At 39.9% G+C, this 25,900-nt stretch overlaps 1 protein-coding gene across 13 annotated transcripts in view; it reads left to right on the top strand.

The window, feature by feature from the left end:
* Window positions 1-25,900, top strand: part of ADD3 (adducin 3) — a 174,901-nt gene that overhangs the window by 131,396 nt on the left and 17,605 nt on the right. For all 13 annotated transcript variants that reach the window (XM_067537212.1, XM_067537209.1, XM_067537216.1 and 10 more), the window contains 10 exons: window positions 10,647-10,785; window positions 14,990-15,141; window positions 15,280-15,360; window positions 16,247-16,396; window positions 17,487-17,630; window positions 17,719-17,817; window positions 19,149-19,331; window positions 20,700-20,957; window positions 22,461-22,580; window positions 23,987-24,076. In XM_067537212.1, the coding sequence (XP_067393313.1) occupies window positions 10,647-10,785; window positions 14,990-15,141; window positions 15,280-15,360; window positions 16,247-16,396; window positions 17,487-17,630; window positions 17,719-17,817; window positions 19,149-19,331; window positions 20,700-20,957; window positions 22,461-22,580; window positions 23,987-24,076 (1,416 nt within the window). The remainder of the gene's footprint in view (window positions 1-10,646; window positions 10,786-14,989; window positions 15,142-15,279; window positions 15,361-16,246; window positions 16,397-17,486; window positions 17,631-17,718; window positions 17,818-19,148; window positions 19,332-20,699; window positions 20,958-22,460; window positions 22,581-23,986; window positions 24,077-25,900) is intronic.

Here is a 25,900-nt window from a genome sequence, read left to right as displayed (position 1 = left end):
TATGTTTTCATGGTGTAATGCTTCATTAAAGAAGTACAAAAGTAGCTAGCCGGCTACAAGGCACTTGATTAAAACTTAGACACAGGGAAGAGAATGACGGAGTCACAAGCCAAATATGAACAAACTAAGATATTTACACGCAGATCTGCTTTCCACTTCTATTTTGAATATTTGATTTATCAGATGCATCTTACCTTAACTTTTTTTGTACGTGTGTTTAAAAGCTAGATTGTTCTTTGTGTACTTGGAAGGAGTAATGTGCATACTTTACAACGTCAGCATTCATGTGCGGCTCATGTAAATTCAGCACTTGTACAACTGTGTATATAGGTTTGTTAATTCCATCGGGGGCCTGGTGAGAACAAATGTCTCCATTACCCCTTCATGGAATTAGTCTTAATTTTATGTACTGTTTGGCGTTAACCTGTTGAGTGTGCTTGAAAATCCATGGCATGCCTGAAAATAGCAGAGGTGCCAAAAATACTCCGAAGTAGTTCTTCATCCTCGAAGCAGTTTTGTTTCAAATGGTTTTCTTTTCTGTCTGTTTGCTATAATTTGGGTGGTTTAAAATTTAATTTCTTGACATTTTTCCATACATAATGAGATTGCAAACCACTGTTAGTAATCACCATATTATAGACACCCATGAATAATAGGATTGTTCACTGAAGTGTTATTTTAGAGTGCCTTTCAGATTCTGCATATAGATTGGAATTTACATATGCAAACTGCATGACTCAGATTTATTATGTTCAAGTAACTTTGTGCAACTTTTGCTTTGCAACCAAACTATTCAGTGTTCAGAAAATACTGTAAGGAAGTAATGCATAATCATACTAAGGTTTTAGAAAAAACAATTCAATTCTCAAAAATAATGATTGGATTTACTACTAAACTTTTCACAAACAAAGGAAAGTGGTTATCCCAAATTCTTAAAACAATCAGAACAAACTCAGCAAATTGACTATACATTTCAGGTGGTTGAGTGGAATAAAATGAGACGCAATAAATTACACTGGACTGATATGGTTTCTTAGTGTTCTTTTATTAATTTAAATGCAGAAAGAGTGCTGAATCTTCTAGGCCAGTGTTTCTCAATTGGGGTTCCGCGGGAAAGTGACATCACGCCACCGAGAGCAGCCGTTCTCCGCGCTACCGAAAAAAGGAAGATGTCCCGGATTTTTCGGCGGAGGGTATCGAGTATGAGTGTAATTTCCCCACGGAGCGTAAAGGGTTCCGCGGGGAAATTTAATTGAGAAACGCTGTTCTAGGCACAACTAGTCTGAACATTATTGGGTGAAAGATGGTTTGCCCAATTTGCCAAATGTTACTATCTCCTGTTTGTTGTGATTACACTACTTTTGATATGCAAGGTCAGCCTGAGGATTTTAGAGAAGGTTGGGAAGATGATATTCCCAAGTTTAACTGACCTGTTTAATAGAAAATTGGAAAACACAGGAACCTAGAGGTTACTATCCGCCTCCAGCCATGGGAGAAGCTGAGGCCAGCAGTTGGAGCCAGGGACCATTTATAGATGCCAATATTATAAAAGTTGTCCAAATAATCTAGGTGTTGGGAGTTGCTAGGCCTTGAGATGCTGAAGAAGAAAACTGTAGGTATGAGTGCTCAGTGTCTGACAATTTAGCTGAAAATAAGAAGGTATGTTTGATCTACAGACATCTGTCAGACCTGAATCCCCTTTCCCTGTTTCATTGTTGAAATAGAGAATCTTTAGAGAGCTCTTCGAGGGAATATATGGTTTTTAATAGTGTCCCAAAGAGAGAATGTCCCTAAAGCAAATCTCTTCACAGATTTAGGGGCAGTGATTGATTGAATTAAGATTCTCCATGGCTAGATCAAGTGGCTTACTTGAGATTTAGCTTGTTTCTTTTTGGGTCAGAAATGAAACTGACTTGGCCTCTTCTGAACATTTTGTCACAGAAGTACAAGAGAACTTCTGCCCTATTGCCAGTCTGCTCAATATAGGTCCAAGATTGGAATGACGGGGGTATTGCAGGTAATGTTTTTGAGGTACAGTGGAAGAGTTACCTTATGCAAGAAGCTTGCACAGATCCCACCTGTATTTTGTCTGTCTCTGGGGTGATTCCTTTTTTGTGAGTATTAAATTCTTTGAAGGAATGGGGTGGAAAAGAGAGGGAAAAGGCATCCTTGCTGGTAACATTTAAGCCAATTCTAGCCTCTCAAACAATTAACATATTCAAGTTAGAGAAATATAGTCTTTAACTATGAAGTGCATGTAGTGAGAAATGTCTTCCTTTCCTTTAAAATATAAAGCTTATATGCTCAGGATTGGGTTGACCAGACATCTCTGCTCTTTGTGAGGGAGAATTTTGGACTGAAACACTAACCAAAGCTGGCAAGATAACTAGGGCCATGCTGGTAGAATCTCCTGTGCAAAACACTACAGTGCACTAAGATGCTTAGTTATTCAGATTTTATCTGCAGTACCAACAAATCTCTTACTGCTTCTAACTGGAGAATCAAATTTATTTAGTAAGAAAACAAATTAGAAAATATTTCAGAATCCACTAAGGATGTAAGTTCTTTGGGGTGGTTACTGCATCATCCCTAATGTTTTGTACAAAACCTGGTACGTAGGGGGCTCAATTGCTGATTGGAGTCTTTGGATGCCACTGCAGTGGAAGGAAGAATAAAAGGGGCCTATGTGGTTATCTTTTCTGAGGCTTCTTTCTTCTTGACACACATTAATTCTAAGACAAAGATAATCATTTAATACTGCGGATTTATGCCAATGTTTGACAGAGGCGAGAAACACACAGGAAAAAAGTGACTTATGACATGACTTGCCGTGTTAACCCTATATCATTCCTGGCTGGTGAAAGACACACAACATTTCCTTTGAAGAGCTCTGCCTGTGGTGTTGATGCATTATTGCCTAACTGGTATCAGCAACACCAACATTGGCTGCAACCAGCCTCGCAAGCTGCCATCTGATATTCAATTTCCAGTCCCTAAGTCAAACAATTGAGAAGCTACTGAAAAGCCATCTTTACTACACCTACCTTTTCTCAGTGTTCTGGATCCATCCTGATCTAGCTTTAGATCAGGAGATTATGCTTCTGGATGATCTCTACTTGGCCACAGACAATCAAGAAACATCCTTCCTCATTCTGTAGGATCTTTGTGACATGTGACCCTGTCAGCCATAAGATGCTGCTGTTTTATCTATAAGAGCTGGTAGGTGTGAGCAGAAATGAGCTTGCTGAAGTGGTTCTTCTGCACCTCAATTTCTATAACTTTCATGAATTCTCTTCCCCCATTCTAGTCAACAGCTATGTCGAACCCCTAATGGAGACTGCAGGACAGCAATATGCAGGTGACGTACAGCAAAGTGCCAGATGTCAGCATGGTTCCCCAGATGATATAGTGCCTGAATGATATTCTCTTCAAGATGACTAGTATCTGTCTGAAGCTAAACTCAGGCAAGAATGAGCTGATGCTATTGAGTAGAAAGAAATATTTCAGACTGCCTACCCTTCCATCTTCCAAATGCCTACACAGCCTACATTTCCACCTGTATTCCTCATTATACTGAGTACCGCAATAGCAACAAAAACTGTCATCTTAGTCTCTTGGCAAAACGAAAGTGTATGCCCCATCCTATTAGATCAGATTTGGCCATATATATCCAGGTGTGATTATTGCACTCTGTTTGGGAATAAAACGATAGACTAATGAAACTAAGTGGCGTAGAACATACTGACCCACAAGGGTGCTTAGTGTATAGCTCCAACTATGGCACTGATTACCCACTGTATATCAGATTGTGTTTAAAGTCTTGATATTTGATCTTCAGAGCTCTCAAATAGACAGGACTCAGGATATCTCAGAAACCACTTCTTCCTCTATGGTAGCTGCAAACCTGAGAAACAGTGTAATTCTGAGTGGCCAGGCTGATGCTATGAGAGCTGAATTCAGAGTCTTCCCTGCAACTAACACACAGCTATGGAACTTCCTGCCACAAGAATTAGGAATGACTAGAAAAGTGGCCACCTTCGGGGGATGTGGGGGGCGGCGGCAGGCTTGTAGAACAGGAAATAGGATCCTAGGTGTTATCCTGTAGGAAACATTTCAAACTACTTGGTAACTGTTTTAATTATGATCTACAACTCAAGGGTTTTGGGATATAAGTGGTGATAGCTTATACTGTCTGCTCTCTGCAAGAATATGTTAGGCCTTGAATGTTACCCACTGCTACCTATTTGAAAGGGATAAGAAAGTTGTGATCAACTACAGTAGGTCTCAGTACCCTAATAGCATCTCACAGTACTGCTGACAATTCTTAATCTAAAACTGAAACTATTCCAACAATGCCTACAAATTTACCATTGCAAGGTTCAAATAATGTCAATATCATTAATTATAAAACTCAGGACATTGTGCTCATTTGCAACTATATTTGTATACTCCTAAACAGATTTTATTGCTTTATGTTGTATGTGAGACACTGTCTCATCTATATTAAATGCAAAAAAAAAATTAGAAAACTTTTGAAGCTGAAAAATCAAGCACCCATAAATTAGGAAATTCCAGCATCAAGGTTGCCTAAAGAAGATTAATTCGACCCTTTGTGCATATGCATTATAATTACAGGATTACATGCTATTTTGTCCATAAGACATCTGCTTCATTCAAGATTTTTTTATTCTTTTCATTGTTTGTTGCCTCAAGCTATATTTAATGCACACCATCCAGTTTCTGTACTGAATACAAAATTATTTATTTTCTGTTGGATGTTTCTGCAGCACACTCATAATATTTTGAGTGCTTCACACACAATAATGATTTTTTCTTCACCTTACATCTGTAAGAGTAGATGGTATTAATGTCTGCTTTTTACAATTGGGAAGCTGAGGCATGGAGACTAAATTTTGGGACCCCAACTTGAGACACCTGGGGTTTTCAGAGTACATAGCATTTTTATAGTATAATGAAGTATAGTGTATATTTTACATCACTGTGTTTGAAGAAAAGCCGAGAATTTGAAGAAAGTACCGTCTACAGATTCTAAAATAGGTAGAATGTGTGTGTATGTGTATTTGGAGAGATTTGGTCTTGTGTTGAGATGACATGAAGTATTTAAAATACTTAAGGCTTATTATAAAATTACCCTGATGATCTAGTTGCGAACATTGGCGGGACCAGAACTAGAGGATATTTTAAAATACATTTTAATTTAGTATTTTACAAATGTTGTGAGGAATAAATGGAATGAATGGAATTCCAGGTGAGTCTAGTAATAGTAGTACTGTATGTAAGCATAACGTTGTTGGATTGTATGCAATTTAATAAGTTAATGGGGTTTTGTATTTAGGAGTAGCCAAACACTATTTCTTGTCGTCAGTCAAGATTTTGCTGATCTGTTTGCTTTTCTCTTAGACACAAGAGATTTTTTGTTGTTGTTGTTGTTGTTGTTGTTACTCTTTTTAAACCCAGCACAAGAAGTTGGTGGGATTTTGCTTTAATTTTATATTGGATACAAAGAGCAGTTATCAAAACATTCCAGTTGCAAAGAACTTGCAGCCTGATTCTGGTTCTGTGCTACTATTATATAACTAATTCGGTTTTAGCCCATCTGTATTGCAGGAACTTTCTTTCTCACATGTGTAAAAGTTAAAATCTTGTTTTCCTCTCTGTTATTGTGTGTTTGCATCTTCGTCCCCTGTCTGCCAGAATTGTGACCAAGGAAGAAATGGCAGTCCCATCCAACACCCAGTCAGCCCCAAAATGCAGGACAAGCAGTTTTATTTCATAAATAACAATGTCTAGTTTTTTAAAGTAGCTGACCAGGAAAGCCTTGGTACCTGTAACAAGGATTACCTAATCTAGCTTTGGGCCCTGCCGCTGCCTCCGTTTTTTTTCTGTCTTTAATCATACCCCCATACCTAGTGTTTTCACAATACTATTCACCTTCTGGGTTTGGTTTGTTATCATAAAATAGCAGTCAAAGCCTTCCAGCCCTCTTCCTTGGGCTCAATTAGACCCCTCAGTTGATAATGGGCTTCAGCATCCAAACAGCCCTCCTTCTAGGCTCAAAGGTCTAGAAGCTGGGAATTGGGCGACAGAGGATGGATCACTTGACAATTACCTGTTCTGTTCACTCCCTTTGAAGCATCTGACATTGGCCACTGTCGGAAGACCATTGGTCTAACCCAGTATGGCCATTCTTAAGTCTTTCAAGTCCTTTATCGGGGCTTCCCCTTGCTTATAGTCCTTCCATCAGGGTCACAGTCCTTTGCAGCCCTTTTAGCTGGGGCTTCTCATCCAGGAGGCTCCTGCTGAAGCTTATCCCTCAACAGGTTTCCATTCTTACATCTCTCTTCCAAACCTTCTGCCTGGGAGCTTTGAAGAGTTGTCTGCTGAAAAGAGGGCAGGGCAGATGACCTGGCTTCTAGTCACATGCTCCCATCACATAGCTCTTGGTGTCATTCCTTTCACCTGAAGAGGCAGGGTGAATTCGGCACAGGTAATGTTGAGCCCCAACCCCCTTGAAGGGACAGCTTACTCTGTGATAGTACCCTATTGAGGACTATAGAGACACTCTTAGGAATGTCTTAGAAGCTCAAAATATAAATCTCTGAGAGCTGTCACCTGGACTGTTGCTGTACGACCTCAAGGGTAGCAATCAACAGACATGTATGTCTTGCAGAAAGAAGAATTATGGGTACTCAACTGCCTTTTCTAGATGCATTTACACCAAGGTGGTATAGAGAGAAACACTCCCACAATCCTCTCCTGCCACATGATGCCTTTCCACATACACATGCAACCCAAAATTGCACTGGCCTTTTGCTGCCATATCCTGTTACAAACAAATGTCTAATTTGCTGTCCACTATTAGCTCTTAAGCATCTTTCAACATTGAATTGTAGTTTTACATTTATTTTTCATCAGCTGTACCAGCTCTAGCTTGGTGTTTTTTCTGTGCTGAGCTTACCCGTATTTCCCATCATATTTCTAACTTCTCTGTATACTTCTCTCTTTCTCTGTCCTCACAAGTGTCTGCAACTTCTCCAATTTTAATATAATCTATCAATTTCATTAACAGATTCTCCTCCTATTGTATATTATATGGACTTTTCCTTGTCCCATGTCTCTTTTCTATAATTTTATGGACTTGTCTCCACTGCAAAGTAAACCTGAGTTACAACTATAATGTTGCTCTTAACTTGAGTCCCAGCCACACACTAAAACACTTGAGTATTGTGGTGCTTTTAACTCAAGTTGGCTGGCTTGTCAGGAGGCATAGGCTAAAGCTCAGAGTGGCATAACTCATCAGCTGTTAACACTGCTACTATACAGTGTGGATGCAGGTTAGCTGCACGCAGTGCCACTAGTTCTCCATAATACTGTCCGTGTGCCCAAAAGGACAGACCAAGTTCTCTCATAATTCACTGGGAAAGAATTCATAGATCAGCTCAGTTTATTGTGGCACAAAGAGCCGTAGGATATGCCCACAGAGGTCTTAATGCTACGCACAAGTGAGTGCAGCGCCAGTGTGGATATGGTGGCTTGAATGTTATTTCATAACATGGCCACTCTCACTCAAGCTGGGCACTCAAGAGAAGTAACTTGAGTGTAGATAACTTGAATTAACTCTGCAATGAAGGCGTATAACCAGGAAACATCAGTAACTATTTTTAAAGGTAGGAATGTTACATTTCTTTCAAAAAGAACCATAACTAAGAAGATGATTCAGGAACAATCAGCTCTATAAAATGTGTTATCCCTTTGGTTCCCAGATTTTGTTATAAATATTACATTTTGCATTATTGCTAACGTTAAGGGACCAAATTCTTACGTGATGTTCGTTAATGTAGCTCCATTTACTTCATTGGAGCAATGCTGATTTACTCCAGCTGATTTGACCCAGTAGCTCCAAAGCATTTGGTCCTGAGAGATTTCATTTTGTTCCCAATAAATTCATATTAATTATTGTAACCTCAGGGAAAGTACCAATGTATTCTCCTATCTGGAGACATCCACATACAACTCTGGTGAGCATTAATAGAAGTTGAGTTCATAACTCATCACGTAACAAGAAGAGAATATACTTTCAGGTGGGTGTTTTGTTGCCGAGTGAATAAAAGCTGTACAATCAGTCTTCACCTAAACTGTAACTGGATGTTTTGAGAGGATGTTCATCCTGCTTTTGTGCAAGTGTCTTGAACTTGTTTTACCACCTCCTCAAGTAGTTGTTACAGGCCACCTTTTCAAATCCTGGCTCCCATTTTATATTGGAATACTTGCCTGCACATTTTTAACACTACTCATATGTAAGCAGGTGATGAAATCTATTGCTTTGCTGCAAAGGCAATCACACTTCTTTAAAAAAGGTGTACACACAAATAGACTAGTTGGAAGACCCTCTGAAACTTTAATCCAATATATCTGGCTCAGCATGAAGTACTTGTATACATTTGAAGTCTATGGGGAATCCTAATAAAGAAGTTTCACGTATGCCCAAACAAATGTTTTAAATCCCACACTTAAAACATTTTCTTTATAGGACAGAGTATTGGGTGCATGCAACTTGAGTAACATCATTTTTAATTCCTCTCACAATTGCTACAGTTTGTTTTTCTGATTGTTAGCTTGTCGAGTACTAGATCTAAAATTATTCATGCTCTTTCCCCTTGAAAAATTTCTGCTTTGTGTTGTATGCAGAATGTTTATATCTCCTTTTAAAGGTAAACTTTGCACAAAACATTTCAAAATAGTTCTACCTGTGTTTGTAACTAATGTGGAGTGGTTTATGAGGTACTCATGAATTAAAACAAATTATAATAGGTAATAAAACAGACCAAAAAAGCCACTTGGGCTCCGGTCCTCAACAGACCTTTGCCCTTGCATGGATCCAATTGCAAAATGCTCTAGTCAATAGGTCTTATGGGAATTTATCCAATAAAATGACCATTATTAGGGTCTCAGAGAATGTATCATTTATATAATAACTACAGTATAATATGTACAGTAAAATAGAATTTCTAAATATGTAAACCAGTTGTGATGAGTTCTCTCAGATAGTCTTATGCCTTTCATTTTAGAGAGTCAAGAATGATCAGAAATGGCAAAAAACAGTTTTTTGATTTTGTATAATCTTAAAATAAACGGCACAACACCGTTTTTAACACCAATTAAAAATATTGTAAATTCACAACAGAAGTGGGATCACATGAGAGAGTCATGTGAGAGTCCCAGCTTTTTGTAGGAGTGTGAAGGTAAGAAAGATATCCATAAATATGCATGGAAAAGCTTATTTGAATGAATCATTACAGGCTTGAATGAGCATGACACACAGCAACTTCTAGTCTACTAAAAAGACATTAATATTGTGCATTCTGTACTTGATTGAGAAAATGACATTCACAAAATCACCTCTATTTCACAAGTTATGATGAATATGTACCTTTTTCAGCTGCCAACTCTGGCTTTTACCTGTTCTGGGATTTCTTGAAATTTACAGTGATATGTTTTTTTCAAGGACACTTCCATTGCCTAATAAAATAAGAAATGAATTACAAAATTAACACTAAAGTCAGTTGCCACAAGGCTAAGAAATAGTAAGTGTGAAATATACTCCCTCTAGCATCAGACAGCAAATTTTAGATAGCAGCAAAGTGAAAATAACCCCCACACACTTCAAATCAGAGTAGAAACTACACCAATAAGATACAAAACAGAGAGGCTTAGGCTTGGTATACACTACAGATTTATATCAATATAATTACATCACCCAGGGATGTGGAAAATCCAACCAAACTCCTGTTGTAGACAGCTCTGTGTTGACAGGAGGGCTTCTCCCATCAACAGAGCTACTGCCTCTCTGAGAGTTGGAGTATCCATGCTGACAGGAGAAGCTCTCCCATCAGCATAGGTAGCATCTTCACTAAGTGCTAAAGTGGTGCAGCTGCAGCTGTGCAGCGCTGTATGTATAGACAAGCCTATAATCTGAATATTTTATTACTGCAGCAGTTTAATGAGGAACAAAATGAAGATAGAGTAAATTTAAGTGTGGAAGAGGAGTTGTAGCATTGCTGATGATTTTTAAAATGAGTTTCAATATAATTGCTGTGGGTTTACCAGAATGTGAGTAACATGATTTGAGATATCTATGGAATAGACCCCATTGTACTGAAGTCATTATGATTGCTCTAGTCAAGTTAGTACTGGTAGCTGTTTACTTCCACTGGTTTGTTAAAGCTTATTTCAGTTAAATCAGTTATATAAACTTGCCTCCTCCTATCCCTAAAGTAACTGAATTTTAATAGATTCTCATTCTTGAGTTCATGAGATGTAGAATAGGCTCATAGTTCTGAACCTTTTAGCCATTTCTCTGGTGAATAGCGTGTTCCTACACAAGGATGATCTGGTGAAGAAAGCAGAGAACTGGACAGTAAGAGATCTAGGTTTCTTTTTCAGCTGTTCTACAGATTTGTTCTGTGACAGATAAAGGTTGTCGAAGTTATGAACAACTAAAATAGGGTTTTGTACTGGGAAGTGTCAGGTAACCTTACTAGGTGGTAATACCAACCCTGCCTATAATAATAATCTCACGACTATCCAGGAAAATGTATTGTAGTGATTCTCAAATATTTCTGCAGGCCTTCCGAGAAGACCTGGAATGTCTTATTCAAGAACAGATGAAGAAGGGCCATAACCCAACTGGATTGCTTGCATTACAACAGATTGCTGATTATATCATGGCAAGCTCTTTTGCAGGTTTCTCTTCATCTCCACTGAGTAAGTGAATAATATGTGTAATTACTAATATTTTTCTAAAATTTTGTCTCTATATTTTAGCAAGTGCTGGGACCTCTTCCTTTCAAATAATTTTGCCATGGTTTTTTAATCTGTAAAGCAATACAGATTATGGTTTTAAATATTGTTACTGTTAAACTGTCTCAAAATATTTGATATCAGAAAATTTATAATTTCTATAAACTGCTTCTAGTTAAGTTTGCAATTTTTAAGCAAAACTAATATCAAACTTCATTACCATTTTACTATGATACATATAAATAGTAATTTGACACCTAACTTAATAACTTGGCAGCAGTTTACTGTAGTACACTTGCCTTTAAATTTTAATAGGGAGGAAGAACCTGTTGAAATGCATGATTAAATAAACTGTCAGGAGCATGAAAGTAGCTTTTAGTAAATAGTAAAGTGTAGTTATTTAAAAAAAAAAAAAAAAAAAAAAAAAAAGAGAGCACGAATGAATTCTTGCCAAGATCATGTGATCAGGATACAGCCTTCACAGAAGAAGTCCTATAGCTAATTTCTAAGGTCTTGAATCATTGAAACATTTTAAAAAGTCATGTTAGTGTTAAATAAATATTCATAAGTTGCTGAGTGCAATAGACAAATCTGTCTTTCTAGACTGTTCTCTGCATTGCCTGCAGATTCAAAGGTGCAAATGGGGATAGCCACCTTCATGTAATGATTTGAGATGTATGGATGAGGATGCTTGTTAGACAGAAATTAAAAGGAGCTAATGCTTGCAAGGAGTATAAAGATTGTTTTTAAAACACCTTAATAGAGGCAGTGTATACCGCAAATCAGAAGAGACAATAAGAGGGCCAAAAGTACACCACCATGGCTAAACAGCAGAATGGAGGCTGTTAGAGGCAAAAAGGTATCCTTTAAAATTTGAAGTCAGGTCCTCGTGAGTATAATAAGAAGGTCCACAAACTCTGACATGTTAAGTGCAAAAGAATAATAAGGCAGGCCAAGAGAGATTTTGAGAAGCAACTTACTAAAGATGGAAAAACTAACAGTAAGAATATTTTAAGTACATCAGAAGCAGGAGGCCTGCCAAACAGGCAGTGGGACTACTAGACAACTAAGGTGTTAAAGGTTAATTGAAGGAAAACAAAACCATTGGAGAGAAGCTAAATGAATTATTTGCATCAGTCTTCACTGCAGAGGATGTGGGGAGATACCTACATCAGAGCTATTCTTTTTGGATGACAAATCTGAAATATTGTCCCACATTGATGTGTCAGTAAAGAAGAGGTTTTTGAACAAATTGATAAATTAAACAGTAATAAGTCACCAGGACCAGAAGGTATTCACTCAAGACGTCTGAAGGAATTCAAATGTAAAATTGCAGAACCACTAATCGTAGTATATAACCTATCACTGAAATCAGCCTCTGAACCAGATGACTGGAAGGTAATTAATGTAATGCTGATTTTTTTTTTTTTTTTTTTTTTAAAAAGGGCTCCACAGACCATCCTGGCAATTATAGGTCAGTGGGCCTAACTTCAGAACCAAGCAAATTGGTAGAAACTGTAGTAAATAACAGAATAATCAGACACACAGATTAACACAATTTGTTTGGAAAGAGTCAGCACAGCTTTTGTAAAGGGAAGCCTGCCTCACTAATTCTCTGAGGGTGTCAAGAAGCAGGTGGGTAAGGGAGATAGTCAATATAGTGAACTTGGATTTTCAGAAAGCCTTTTGACTAGGTTCCTTATCAAGGCTCTTAGATAAACTGAGGCCTGGTCTACACTTACCTGAAATTCGGCTGCAGTCGATGGGAGATACCAAGCTACGTAGAGTAGCTTGCGTAATGCCTGTCGACTTTGTAACTTCTGTTTTGCGCGCTGTCTTCACTATGCTGTGCCGATGAGAAATGTGTACCTGTCGACACAGCGCTACGGTTTTTCTGGAGGTGATTTTAATAGATCGACTTCCAGATTTGGATAGATCAATCGCTGCCATTAATGTAGATATACATTAAGTAGTCATGGGATAGGGAAAAATCTTCCAGGGTCAGTGTCTTGCTAAAAGACAGGAAACACAGGGTAGGAATAAGTGGTCAGTATGGAGAGAGGTAAATAGCAGAGTCCCCCAAGGATCTGTACTGGGACCAGTGTTGTTCAGCATATTCATTAGTGATCTTGAAAAGGGAATGAACAGTGAAGTGGCAAAATTTGCAGATGATACAAAATTATTCAAGATATTTAAGTCCGAAGCTGACTGCAAAGAGTTATTTTGGGGCAGGTGGAGGGAAATCTCTCAAAACTAGTTGATTGGGCAACAAAATGGCACTTTGATAAGTGTAAAGTAATGCACACTGGCAAAAATAATCCCAACTACAAATATTTAAAGATGGGTTCTACATTAGCTGTCACCACTCAAGAAAGATCTTGGAGTCATTATGGATAGTTCTCTGAAAACTTCTGCTCAGTGTGCATCCATGGTCAAAAAAGTTAACTGTATTTTAGGAACTATAAGAAAAGGGATAGAAAATATGATGCCACTATAAAAATCCATGATGCGCCCGAACCTTGAATACTGTGTCTGGTTCCAGTCCCTACATCTAAAAAAGGATATGGTGGAACTGGGAAAGGTTCAGAGAAGGGCGACAAAGATGATCAATGGTATGGAATGGCTTGGCTTCCATACAAGGAGAAACTAAAACAGTTAGAACTGATTTACTTGGAAAAGAGATGATAGAGTTGGGATATAATAGAGGTCTATAAAATCATGAATGGTGTGGAATAAGTGAATAAAGAAATGTTATTTACCCTTTCCCACAAAAAGCAGAGGTTGCCCAATGACATTAATAGATATTTAATGCAAACAAGAGGAAGTATTTTTTCAGACAGTGCACAATTAACCTGTGGAACTCATTGCTGTGGGACATTGTGATGGCCAAAAATATATATGGGTTCAAAAGAGAACTGAATTAGTTCATGAATGATAGGTCCATCAGTGGTTATTAGCCAAGATGGTCAGAGATGCAACCCCGTGCTCAGGTTACCTCAAACATCTGCCTGCCAGAAGCTGGGAGTGGAAGACCAGGTGGATCACTCTAATTGCCATGTTCTGTATACTCCCCCTGAAGCTCTGGTGCCGGCCGCTGTCAGAGACCAGATACTGGACTAGATGGACCATTGATCTGACCCAGTATGGCCGTTCTTTTCTTACATGTTACATGCTTAGGGCCTGATTTTCAGCATAGGGAGCTGTCGCATATCCCATTGAAATTCAGTGGTAGCTTATAATACTCAAAGCTTTTGTTGTGTGTCTTTGGACAAGTCACTTAGGATCCAATTTACAAAGCCAGTGGCAGAGTGGAAAATAGAAGCCAGATCTCCTGTGGACTATCCACTAGACTTAGAGTTTCTCAAACTATTGTCCTTGGAACACTTGTTAGTGGATTCTGGAAAGGTGGCTGGTCATTAGGTACTAACTCTTCTTGTTTCTACCTGGTAAATCATATGAAAATATAGTATTTAATGTATTTTTAACTTTCCTAATACTAACTTTCTATGTATTCAAATGTTGTAGTTGCCATAGCCATATTATGTATTTGTGAAGGGGATAAGTGGTCTTCACAGTAATAAATGGGATAGGAGGTGCTTCGTGGTACAATTTCTCTATTAAAACGTGTTCTGTGCTATAAAACAGTTTGAGAACCTTTACGCAAGTTCTTGTATTATCCCATATGACCTTCCTAAAACTAACTACAATGACTCAGAATGAGAAATCTATTCAAATGGCTATTCAAGCCTGCAAAACCCAGTAGGTATGTTTTCAAATACTTCCAAAATAGCCTGTAAATGTAGCTTAGCTCACCAGTACAGGAGGTCTTAAGTAATCTGGCCAGAACAGTGCTATGTAACATCACCTTGAAGCACAGGATAGTTCAAAATCTGAGTGGTGCTTCAAAGTAGTCCTCTGTCACTAATTAGCCCTTCCTTCAAAATTTTGGAAACTTTTTCATATTACTTTAGGGTATGGTTTCTAGGGCTTTATATTGCAAAGGTTTCTGAGCCAGTCCTAGAAATCACTACCTCTGTTCTGCAATCCTAGTCTAATATTAGCTTTTGCCCAAAACTGAGATTCTATATTACTAATTTAAGTATGCTGCTTTCGGAGAATCACAGAGAGAATTTAATTGTACCATTTGCCACCTATTTTCTTATTTTAGGCCTTGGAATGGTTACACCCATCAATGACCTACCTGGAATAGACACCTCCTCATTTGTTAAGGGAGAAAAACTTACTCGTTGTAAATTAGCCAGTTTGTACAGGTTGGCTGACTTGTTTGGATGGGCACACTTAGCAAACTCTTACATCACAGTGAGTATTTTTAAGAGTAAAAATGATTACTTGCTTCCTTGTGTTTTCACCTGTATGTTCAAAATTAGAATTCATTTTCCAAGGATGATTCAAGTAAATTCAATAATAAATCAGATATATTTTTTTCTTACTTTGCAGGTCAGAGTAAGCAAAGAACATGACCACATTCTAATCATTCCAAGAGGTCTGTCTTTTTCTGAAGCTTCAGCTTCCAATTTGGTATGTGCTTCACTTACGTTAATAATAATAATCACTGAGGCTTAGGTTGTTTTTGGACAGTTTTGCAGCTACTGAATTAGGACATTAGCATCAGGTTTTCGTTTGCCTGATCTGAAATTCACATAAAATCATCAAGTGAACAGCAGTTTAATTTTTGGGATTATACAATCCTCTGCTCCTGAACGCTTCTGTCCAGGTTTTCGTTCCACTTCGCACTGCTTTGGTTCCACTGAAGCTTTAGTGTAGGCCAGCAAGCGTTTGCATTTTAACCAGGCTCCCCACCTGGTCCACAAAAGCAAGTCAAATAGAATTTGTCAGCTACTTTATTAGTGTAACAGCAACCTCTTATCAATAAGATGCGTGCTTTAAACCACATGACATTCTTGTGAAGGAGTAGGGCATGTATTATTATCCCCATTTCACAGCTAGAAAACTCGGAAACAGAAGAGTTAAGTAACTTTTCCAAGGCCAAGAAGGGAATTGGTGTAATGGCTCCTAATTCAGTGTCTAGACTATCAAGTTAGGCATCTCATGATGAGAATGACCTGAAGAGTTTGTTATCCAGGTAGTCCTATCTACTGGTGAGTCTTGCTGACCATTATTGGAAGGGAACAGCAGGTATGTAATGCAATAAGGTCAACTTCCAAAAGGAGAGCCAAAAATATAATCATAAGAACAGGATCTTATGTGCTTCTTTTATTGTCTTTATTACTCTTTTTTTTTCCTTAGCAGTCTAAGGATTTGATTCTCTCTTCTCTCCCCAACACCCATGGTGGTTCCTACTGAGCTAGGCATTTTTGGTTTGTTTTTCTTCAGTTGGTTTATAGCCAATTAGTCATGGCCAACTTACAGTAGTTGCATGAGTTTCCTTTGTTTGATTTTCCAGGTTAAAGTAAATATCCTAGGAGATGTAGTTGACCAAGGGAGTACCAATCTGAGCATTGACAATGCAGGATTCAGTCCACATGCTGCCATCTACTCCATGCGTCCTGATGTCAGATGTGTGATACACATACACACACCTGCAACTGCAGCTGTAAGTCTGTACTGTTCCTATTGTGACCTACAGAAAAAAGTTTCAAAATATAAAATATATTATAAATGTATTTTCTAAACATGGATCTAGTGTATATGGCTCAAACTTGCCTCTCCACAGCTTTCTATTTGTGTAGCTCCATTGACTTCATTTCAGTTGCACTTGATTTACACCAGTGTAAGAGGCTTATTCTACAAGATCCTGAGTGATCTGAGGGTACTGAGCACCTTGCAGGAATGAGCCATGCATAAAATGAGGATCAGACCACCTCACTCAGAGTGGAAGGGGAATGTGTACAATTTAGGCCACCACTTAATTTAAATCAGCTCAATAATAATGTGTTCTATGCCATGATGTAGATCACCCTAATTGCATTTTAAGAGGTTATATTATAACTGTATTTAGTTCTGGGTATCCTTCTCAAAAAGTTGTAGCTAAACTAGAACTTGAAAAAGGGCAAAAATGTCTGAGGCTGGACTGACCTAATTAATGAGAGAAACATAAGGAGATAAATATATATATAGTATGGAGAAATATATATAGTATAGAGATGAGAAAAGGAAAACATAATTGTGTATCAATATTTGAAGAGTGTATACCTCAGGACAGAAAAAATCATTGAGGGTTGATGTAAAATGATGGGAGTAAAATGAGGAAAAGATGTATTAATATTAATTGCCAGGGAAAACTTGCTTATGGTGCCATCTATTATCCTGTGTCTTTGTCCCCCAAATGCAGTGGTAGCAGGGCTCACTGTATTTTAAACTAGACTGGATAAAGCACTAGAACAATGCCTACTCCATATTGAGAATTCTCTTATCTAGCTGGCATGTAGCCAGGTCTTCCCTTTTATTTAAGAATATAGAAGAGACAGAGTGGTGGTGATCCTCAAGTAGAGAACCATGTACTGGAAAAATATTGTAGGAAATAATCGATGACTAATATGGTGAATTTCTGGGTGGATCTAACAGTTCCTATATAACTTTGGAAGATTAACCAGGAAGTTTGTGGAACAGGGCCTTTGTACGGCACCCCAGTTTAAATATGTTTGTTCTCTGAATCTTACAAGTGTTTAATTTTCTTGAAACAGGTTTCATCTATGAAGTGTGGTATCCTTCCAATCTCTCAGGAGGCTCTGATTCTGGGAGATGTTGCTTACTACAACTACCAAGGATTGCTTGATGAACAGGAAGAGAGAATTCAGCTTCAGAAGGTTCTTGGGCCTAGTTGCAAGGTAGTCAACCTTATTCATGTTTTTCATGAATTATTTGCATGTACTGTACCAGTTTCTACCATTTAACACCAGTGTTTTCATTCATTAGGTGCTGGTCTTGAGAAATCATGGTGTGGTAGCATTGGGAGAGACATTAGAAGAGGCCTTTCACTATATTTTCAATGTACAGCTTGCCTGTGAAATACAGGTAGGAGAGATGATTTGTCACTATTTAATTTCTGAAGCAAATACTTGTGCCATAATGAGTTGTTGCAATGGATGGACCTGACCCCATAGGGAAGAAGCTCCATTATTGCAAAGTATTCAACAGAATCTCTGCTGTTAGACCCAATATATGTGTAGAAGTTCTATGGGGTAAATTGGAGGCCTGTTTCTATTATAAATTGAAATTAAAAACATGTTTGTTTACTTCCTTGTACATGCACAGTTAGCAATATCAAAACCATTCTAGGTATGAGCTTTAGTTAGCCTAAGCATGGTGTGTTGGCTTTGCTATAGAGCACATTGTGTTCTCACTTGAATGTGTTTGTCCCGTGGGACAGTATCATTTATTAGAAAGTCATTATATTGTAGTGCAACATTGCAACATGATACCATTTCATGGAAGTTATTTTGGGACCCATTAACATTTTACAACTAACTTGTTGAAATCCAGGCATTTTGAGGGGAAATGTAGATGGATCTGTAATGTTACAGGGCAGATCTGGAGTCCCTCTTCTCTAAATGCAGATCATCCATGTGAAATTGTATCAGTGCTGTTCCACTGTGGATAGAGTGAACTTCAGGAGCCTGTGTCCAGAGGTGCATACTTCTGCATCCCAGAGAGCATAATGGTTCCATGAACGTTTCCTGCATGGCTGAACACAGTGACTTTAGGGGAGCAGGCAGGTAGCAGATCCATCACTCCTTATCCTGCATAGAAATGGGACATAAAGTCTGTGCGTACCACTAGATCCTCTGTGGCCTAATTGAATAGTTCTTTCCCATCCACGCACTGTCCTTGAGATTCACAGCACCCAGCTCAATTATTCAAGTGAAATGTTGGGATGAGAAAAAGAGGATTTTCCACTAAGATCACAAAGCAGAGGAGAGTGGTGTATTACAAAATAAATTAAGCAAAATCCAGAAATCACCTGTTAGTGCCTTATTAGGTAATGAATCAGATATACAGTTGCCTTTCTGGCCAATGGTAGGGTACATCTGTATCAGGAGTCAAGATATTTCTGTCTTCTACAGCAAAAAGTACATTGTTGAATACTTAATAAATAATTGAAGTTTATTGCATTCACTCCTTTTAGAGCCATAATTATTAACTGATGCTGTCATTCACTGAATAGGAATCATTCTCTGCATATCTTAATGCGGTTGTCGTAATTTTAGTCAGAAGAAAGAACCTAAAAACGTAATTGCAGCCAATTTTATGTTTATAGTTTCTTTCTATTAAATTCAGACAAACTAAGAATTCTACACCCCAAAAAATTATCTATAAGGAAGCAGATTGTGTGTATTTTGTTGCAGGTTCATGCATTAGCTGGTGCAGGTGGAATAGACAATCTTCTTATACTAGACTTGCAGAAGTACAAGCCTTTCACACACAATGTGGCAGCAGCTGGAGGCGGTGGAGTTAATATGGGCTCCCAACAAAAATGGAAAGTTGGGGAACAAGAATTCGAAGCTCTCATGAGAATGCTAGACAACCTGGTAGGTACACAATTATAACAATACCAGTGCAACCCATCTGAGTTTGAGTGCCTTTCACTCCTCAACTCTTTGTAGGATTAGGCCTTAAGTAAAGAATTGTCTGTTTGACTTTCTTTAGATCTTTGAAAATGAAATATGTAAATTAAAAGTACTTTTTATTGAATATTTAATATCTCCTGTATCTAAACTTAAAACAGAATATAGTTTTTTTTAAAATCTTTCCATTTCCTAAGTCTAACACAGCAGAATAGTGAGAGGCCATTAAGCTAAAATTTCTGTCAGGACTGTGTCACAAACATCAATCATTTCTCTGTCTAAAACTCAATTGGTACAACAGTCACTTTCCAACCATCACCTTAGTAAATATGCTTGGAAGTTTCCATTTTAATTTTGTTATGAATTTTAATGTTTGTTTCCAGCTACTGTCAGTTTTTATCCACTTTATTGTTATGCTTGGAAGAAATGAAGTTCAGTATGTATTGTTGTTCCAAATGTAATGAAATACTAATTTCAAATTAAATGATTTCCTGATAAAGTCAAAGCAAAGCAAAAGAAGGTACCTACTTGGCTGTTAGTGTAACATATAGGGCTGAGACATGAATTGCATTATGTGCCCAAGCTGGAAGGTTAAATGCCCCCCTTGCTCTGCTGTGTGAACCACCCATATCACTGGTCACAACACAGGAACAAGAACATTTTCCCCCAGGTCAGTACTCTCCCTTTCGCACATGTGAGCAGGGAGTGGATGGGCAGGGGTGGGATGTGGGTGGAGCTTTGGCTCCACTGGACATACTGGCCAACACAGCTCAACTGGCATGGAGGAGCAAGTACCCTGTGCCAGGGAAAGGACTGGGAGAACTTACTTCCTCCTTTCCACACCCCCTCCACTCCCATGGAGCACAGGCTAAGCAGAGACCAAATGATAACTGTTAAGTCACCATTTGGTCCCTTCTCTGTTCCTGTGCTGCCCCTTACTCAGGGCAGCACTCCAGAGCCAGCTGAGCTCAAATTGTATTGTTACTTTACATCAAAGTTATCTTTGTTGGCTCTGAATGGAGGAAGGAATTGACCATTATCAACTTCTACAGACATTTCTTAAACCTTCCAGATTACACTGTTTATCAAGGAAGTGGAAAGACTATCAAAGTATGTAATCTGCAGTTATTTCATGAAATTTGACTGCTATGATGCTGGCTGTAAAGAGCGTTTTATAAATCAATAAATGAAAAATACTTCAAAGAAGGATATCCTGAACCTCATGCTTGGCTGAGTGGAGATAGTTTATTTAATACATACACAGTGGTACGAACTTGCCATAATTCCTTATTCTTTGGACATTATTGGTTGATCCTCTTTTTACCTCCTCAGGGATACAGAACTGGCTATGCCTATAGGCATCCTCTAGTCAGAGAGAAACCCAGGCACAAGAGTGATGTTGAGATCCCAGCCACTGTGACTGCGTTTTCTTTCGAAGATGATACGGTCCCACTTTCCCCCCTCAAATTCCTAGCACAAAGACAACAACGGGAAAAGACAAGATGGCTGAACTCGCCAAATACATACTTGAAAGTGAATGTGCCTGAGGAGTCCTGGAATGGAGAGACTAGTCCCAGAACTAAGATAACGGTAGGCAGCTATTTTTGATAGTTGGCTTGTTCTTACTCTTCCTGAAAGAAAGTGAATTATACAGAGTTTGTATCGCTAAATCTGACCCACCTACAAAATATCTTTTAACTGGATTATCTAATTAGTTAAAACCTAGCAAACAAGAAGATAGGCTTGTCAGAGATTTAAGTTGAGAATAGCTGCTGCACTGAGATGCCCTTTCTGTGTGGGGGAATTGTGGTGATAGAAAAAGGGATAGCTTTGTTTTCCAGTCCTTGAGTGATTTCCTCTTCCTTATTGGTTTCCCTGGTTCTTGTAATAGGAGTTTTTATTTTTTGTGCTGCATCTAGCATGCTAAGAATTATGCACTGTATTATCATCCATCAACTGTAGTGTGTCTCACGTTTTCCATCACTGGGGCCTCTCCTTCCCCATAGGAACATTATCTTTTTCCAGACTAAACCAATCCCTCTATTCTTATTGGCTCTAGGTCACTGTCACTATCTCTGATCAAAGACAACTGATCAGCACTTCCTTTAGAGCCCATCAATGTCCAATGTTAACACGTGTCTCTGAATGATGTACAGGACTTCCTTCTCCCAGGACTAAGTTCGTTGCCTCGACCACATTCCCAACGATTCAGGGGAGAGATTAGGTCTCTTGCAAAGCGCTGTCTAGTATTCCATTTGCTATACATCTGACCCCAGTTGCGTAAGACATAGGGCTTGTCTACACTTCCCTCCGAGATTCGGCGGCAGTCGACTGGAGTTACACAAGCTACGCAAAAAATTTGCATAACTCCCGTCGACTTCTCTGCTTCTGTTCTGCACGCGCCGTCTTCACTGCACTGCGCCGATGCAGTGCTGCGCCACTTGAGAAGGTGGTCTTAATACATCGATTTCTGGAAGTGAAGACGTAGCCATAGATTAAAAGCAGGAGCTCCACCTGGTGGTAGTTCACCAATTTCTCTGTACCTTTATTTTGGAAGCCATACCATTAATGGCAGGCTTATGTAAAACTTTACTTAAAAAAGAAAAAAATCCCAAAACAAAACCTGCAGTTAGCAGATGTATGAGTTTACAATACAAATAGAGTGTTAGGGAAAGAGAACCGATTCTGGAGCCAATAGATGCTGCATTAATGGAATAAAAAGTTGAATGGCCTTTAGCCCCTTTTAACAGGCTTTTTGGTAATAGTGATCCTTTCTAAACATAGTCATGTTAGTATCATTCTGCAGTTCTGTGTCATTTTTTCAAGTGAGCATTTCAGTGTATTAGTCATTTAGTTAAACCTCACAGTATCCACACACAGCAGTTAAGTATTACATCCATTTATAAATTTGTAAGATGGGGCACAAAACTGTTTAATAAATTGGCAATAATCTCTTGGTGAGTGACTTGCAGAGCTGTGAATAGAACCCAGGAGTCCTTGCTCTTCCTCCTAACCACTAGACCATGCTCTTTCCAATGGTCACATTCTCTCTCTTTTTTTTTCCCCCTAACATTCTAAATATTTTTCTTCAAGTGGATGAAAGCTGAAGACTCCTCCAAGATTAGTGGAGGAACTCCAATCAAAATTGAAGATCCAAACCAATTTGTGCCTCTAAATACAAACCCAAGTGAGGTATTAGAAAAGAGGAATAAGGTAAGAAAGGCTTAATGAAGAAATCCTGTAACAATGCCTTGCATTGTTTACAGGTACGAGATATAGTCTAAGTCAGCAGTCAAGCAATCATTAGAAACGATAATAAAATGGTTTACTGAAAGTGTACTAACTTTACCAAAATGTGTTTGTTTTTAAAGTTCCACATACTATTGGAATTGGATAATAAAACTTGTAGCACTTTGAATATAATACTGTGATGGATGATCAACAGTTACTCTGGGAATGACAGATCGGAGATGGCTCCAAACTGTAACCTCAGGGTTAGCACAAAACTTAGTGGAAGTTTGAATTCTAGATCTGAACTGAATAGCTCTGACTTGTATCTCTTAGGTTATAGATGCCCTTTCTCAAAAGACTGCAGAAATACTCATTAAAATGTTGCATAGGTAGTTTATTTTAAATGTACATAACTAATAAATACCATGAATGTGAAAAACAGCCATTTTCCGAAAGCTGACCCAAACTGCACCCCAGGCATAATTGTATGTCTAGCAGAACAAAGCTGTTTCCATGAAGTTATGAGATTTACTTTCTTGGAGTCTTTTAGGGTTTAAAGGGTCATACCACTTTCCCTGAGAATCGAACCTGATTCAGAAGAAGCAACTCCCTTCCTCAAAAACAATACATAGAAAAATGCCCTGTAATCACCCAGATGTTGATTTAGACCAGCGGTTCTTAGCCAGCGGTCTGCAGGTCCCCGGAAGCTAGTTTCAGGGGATCCACGAGCCCTGGTGCTCCATGAGGCAGAAGCCCTGAGCCCATGGGCATAGTTGGAGGGAGGTATTGGGAAGGGGGCATTGCCCCAAACCGCAGTGCTTTAACTAGAGCAGGGCAGTTCTGGGGACAGCTCTACATACCCCCGGCCAGGTCGGAGGTGGGAAGCTGAGCAGTGCGGGGCGGGGTGGCTACTGCTCTGGCTAGTGCCATGGAGCAGGCAACTATGGCGCTCCCCCATCTCCTCCTGGTGCCTGGGGCTGTGGCTGCTCTTTAGCAGTCAGCCCCCTTTGGCTGCTCGCACAGCTGGTAAGAGCTGCCCAAGCAGGTGGCAGAGCCCTCGGGACTGCGGGGGGGACAACACAGGCCCTAGCTACCTATCTCCCTGCACCCTGAGTTACCCCCTGCCTGCACAGTCCTTAACGATCATCTCCCTCTGGGATTGGGGCCAAGGTGACTCATTAGGTGGGTTTATGGATTAGCAAGTACTCTGCAGTCGGAGACAGGGGGAAGCATCCCTCACCTTATTCCAGAGTAGACCAGTACACAGTCCTGTGCTTCAGTTGTGCTCTGCTGCCCAGTACACTGGCCTTACAAAGTTGATGGTGGGAAGGGGTTTGCTTGATAGAGACAATAGATGCTTCAAATACCCTTTGTCTTTCTCCATACAGATTCGTGAGCAGAACCGATACGACTTAAAGACAGCAGGACCACAGTCTCAGTTGCTGGCTGGGATTGTTGTGGATAAAAAGCCTAGTTCAGTAAGTGTATATCATGACTTGGATTTAATTCATTGCCTTCAGTGAGTTCTATCAATCTTTATTTCAGACTTGAAGGTTTGGTCTCTTTTATTAGATATAGTATTTTCATGCCACATTTAAGATGGGAGATACTTTAGTCTTTCAGAAGGCAAATTTTTATTTACAGTGTTTTAAAAAAAAGTTACTCAGGGTATGTCTACATTTAAGACACTTCAGGGACGCAGCAACAACGCTGCAACTGTGCTGCCGTAGTGCTTCAGTGTAGACACGGTACAGCAACGGGAGGGGTTCTCCCATTGCTGTGGTTAATCCACCTCTCCGGGAGGCAGTAACTAGGCCAATGGAGAACTACTTATAGCTTGTAATTGAACTGTGAAACTCATTGCTATAGGATATCATTGAGGCCAAGAATTTAGCAAGATTCAGATAGGGATTGCACACTTACACAGAAAAAAAGAATATGCAGGGTAGTTATAGGTAATGCTAACAAGAAGAATTTTGGAAGAGAGATTAAATCTCATGTTCTTCTTCGAGTACTTGCTCATGTCAATTCCACTACAGGTGTGTGCATGCCTCTGTGCACGGTTAGCTGGAACTTTTTTCCCCTTAGCAGATCCCGTGGGGCCGGCTCCAGCGCCCCCTGCAGCCCCACACACATGCCGCGGTATATGAGACGCTGCCGGCCCTACACCCTTGATGGTTGCTGGAACTAGCCTTGCTCTCAGCAAGTACTATTCCCCTTGTTTGGACTTGTTTGATGTTCTTAGTTAGTGAAGTAGTTAAGTGTTGTTAAGAGTAGTTAGAGATAAGGCAAGTCCCTGCAGGGACTTAGAGCGGCCGGGCCATGCCCCGGTCACTGGGCTTCAAGCTGTGTGCCTCCTATGGGAAGGCCTTGCCTGTTCAACGATCCCACGACGGCTGTCTTAAGTGCTTGGGGGAAGCCCACAGAAAAAAGAAGTGCAAGATCTGCAGGGCTTTCAAACCAAGGACTCAGCCGGCACTGGCCTCGACTCAGCACTGCGCAACATCGCCGGCACCAAAGAGGAAGAAGCAGCTTGCAGAGCACAGACGCTCCCCTGCGCTGTTGGTACAGGCAGGGTCGAGTACAGAGATGCACTGGACCTGGCCTGTTGAGACTTCTCTGGCACCTGCATCTCCGGTCAGGGAGCCTCCCCCGACTCCTGGGAGTGGGAGAGTGCCCCTGTTGATGCCATCGACACCGGAGGCTTTTCAGGCGGCAAGAGCCTTGCTGGACTTGCGTACGCCACCTCCGCCCCCCCCTCCACCAAGGGAGAGAGGGCCAGTGTCATGGGGGAGATCCCCGGTACGGGGGTGCAGTCTGTGCCTCGGGCACAGGAGAAGGCCCATAGGCACTACTCCTTGGGTGAGGAGTTGGACCCCCCTGGAGGGAACCTCAGCGGGTACAACTCACCAGGAGGGACGCACCCACAGGCTGCACCTTTGCAGTCCTCTTCCTCCTCACCGGACGAGGCAGTCTCCCGGGACCACTCGGCGCCACTGGAGGATTTCAGGGTGCACCAGGAGTTGCTCAAGAGGGTGACCTCCAACTTGGGGCTGGAGGTAAAGGAGTTAGAGGAGGCCGAAGATAGCCTCTTTAATGTGCTGGTGGCGGCTGCCCCAGCACAAGTGGCCCTCCCAGTCCACGAAAGGGTCCTTAAAATTGTAAAGGCCCTGTGGCAAACCCCTTCCTCGGTCGCCCCTATGTCAAAGGTGGCTGGGAAGAAATACTACATCCTGGCCAAGGGGTTTGAATATCTGTTCACACACCCGCCCCGGGAATCCTGGTAGTAGACATGGCTAACC

This window comes from Emydura macquarii, unplaced genomic scaffold (assembly GCF_026122565.2).
Source record: "Emydura macquarii macquarii isolate MOO-44397 ecotype Brisbane River unplaced genomic scaffold, CSIRO-AGI_Emac_v2 contig_3692, whole genome shotgun sequence".
NCBI classification, from domain to species: Eukaryota; Metazoa; Chordata; order Testudines; family Chelidae; genus Emydura; species Emydura macquarii.
Note: the sequence above shows the minus strand (reverse complement) of the source record. Positions and strands in the feature narration are given on the sequence as shown.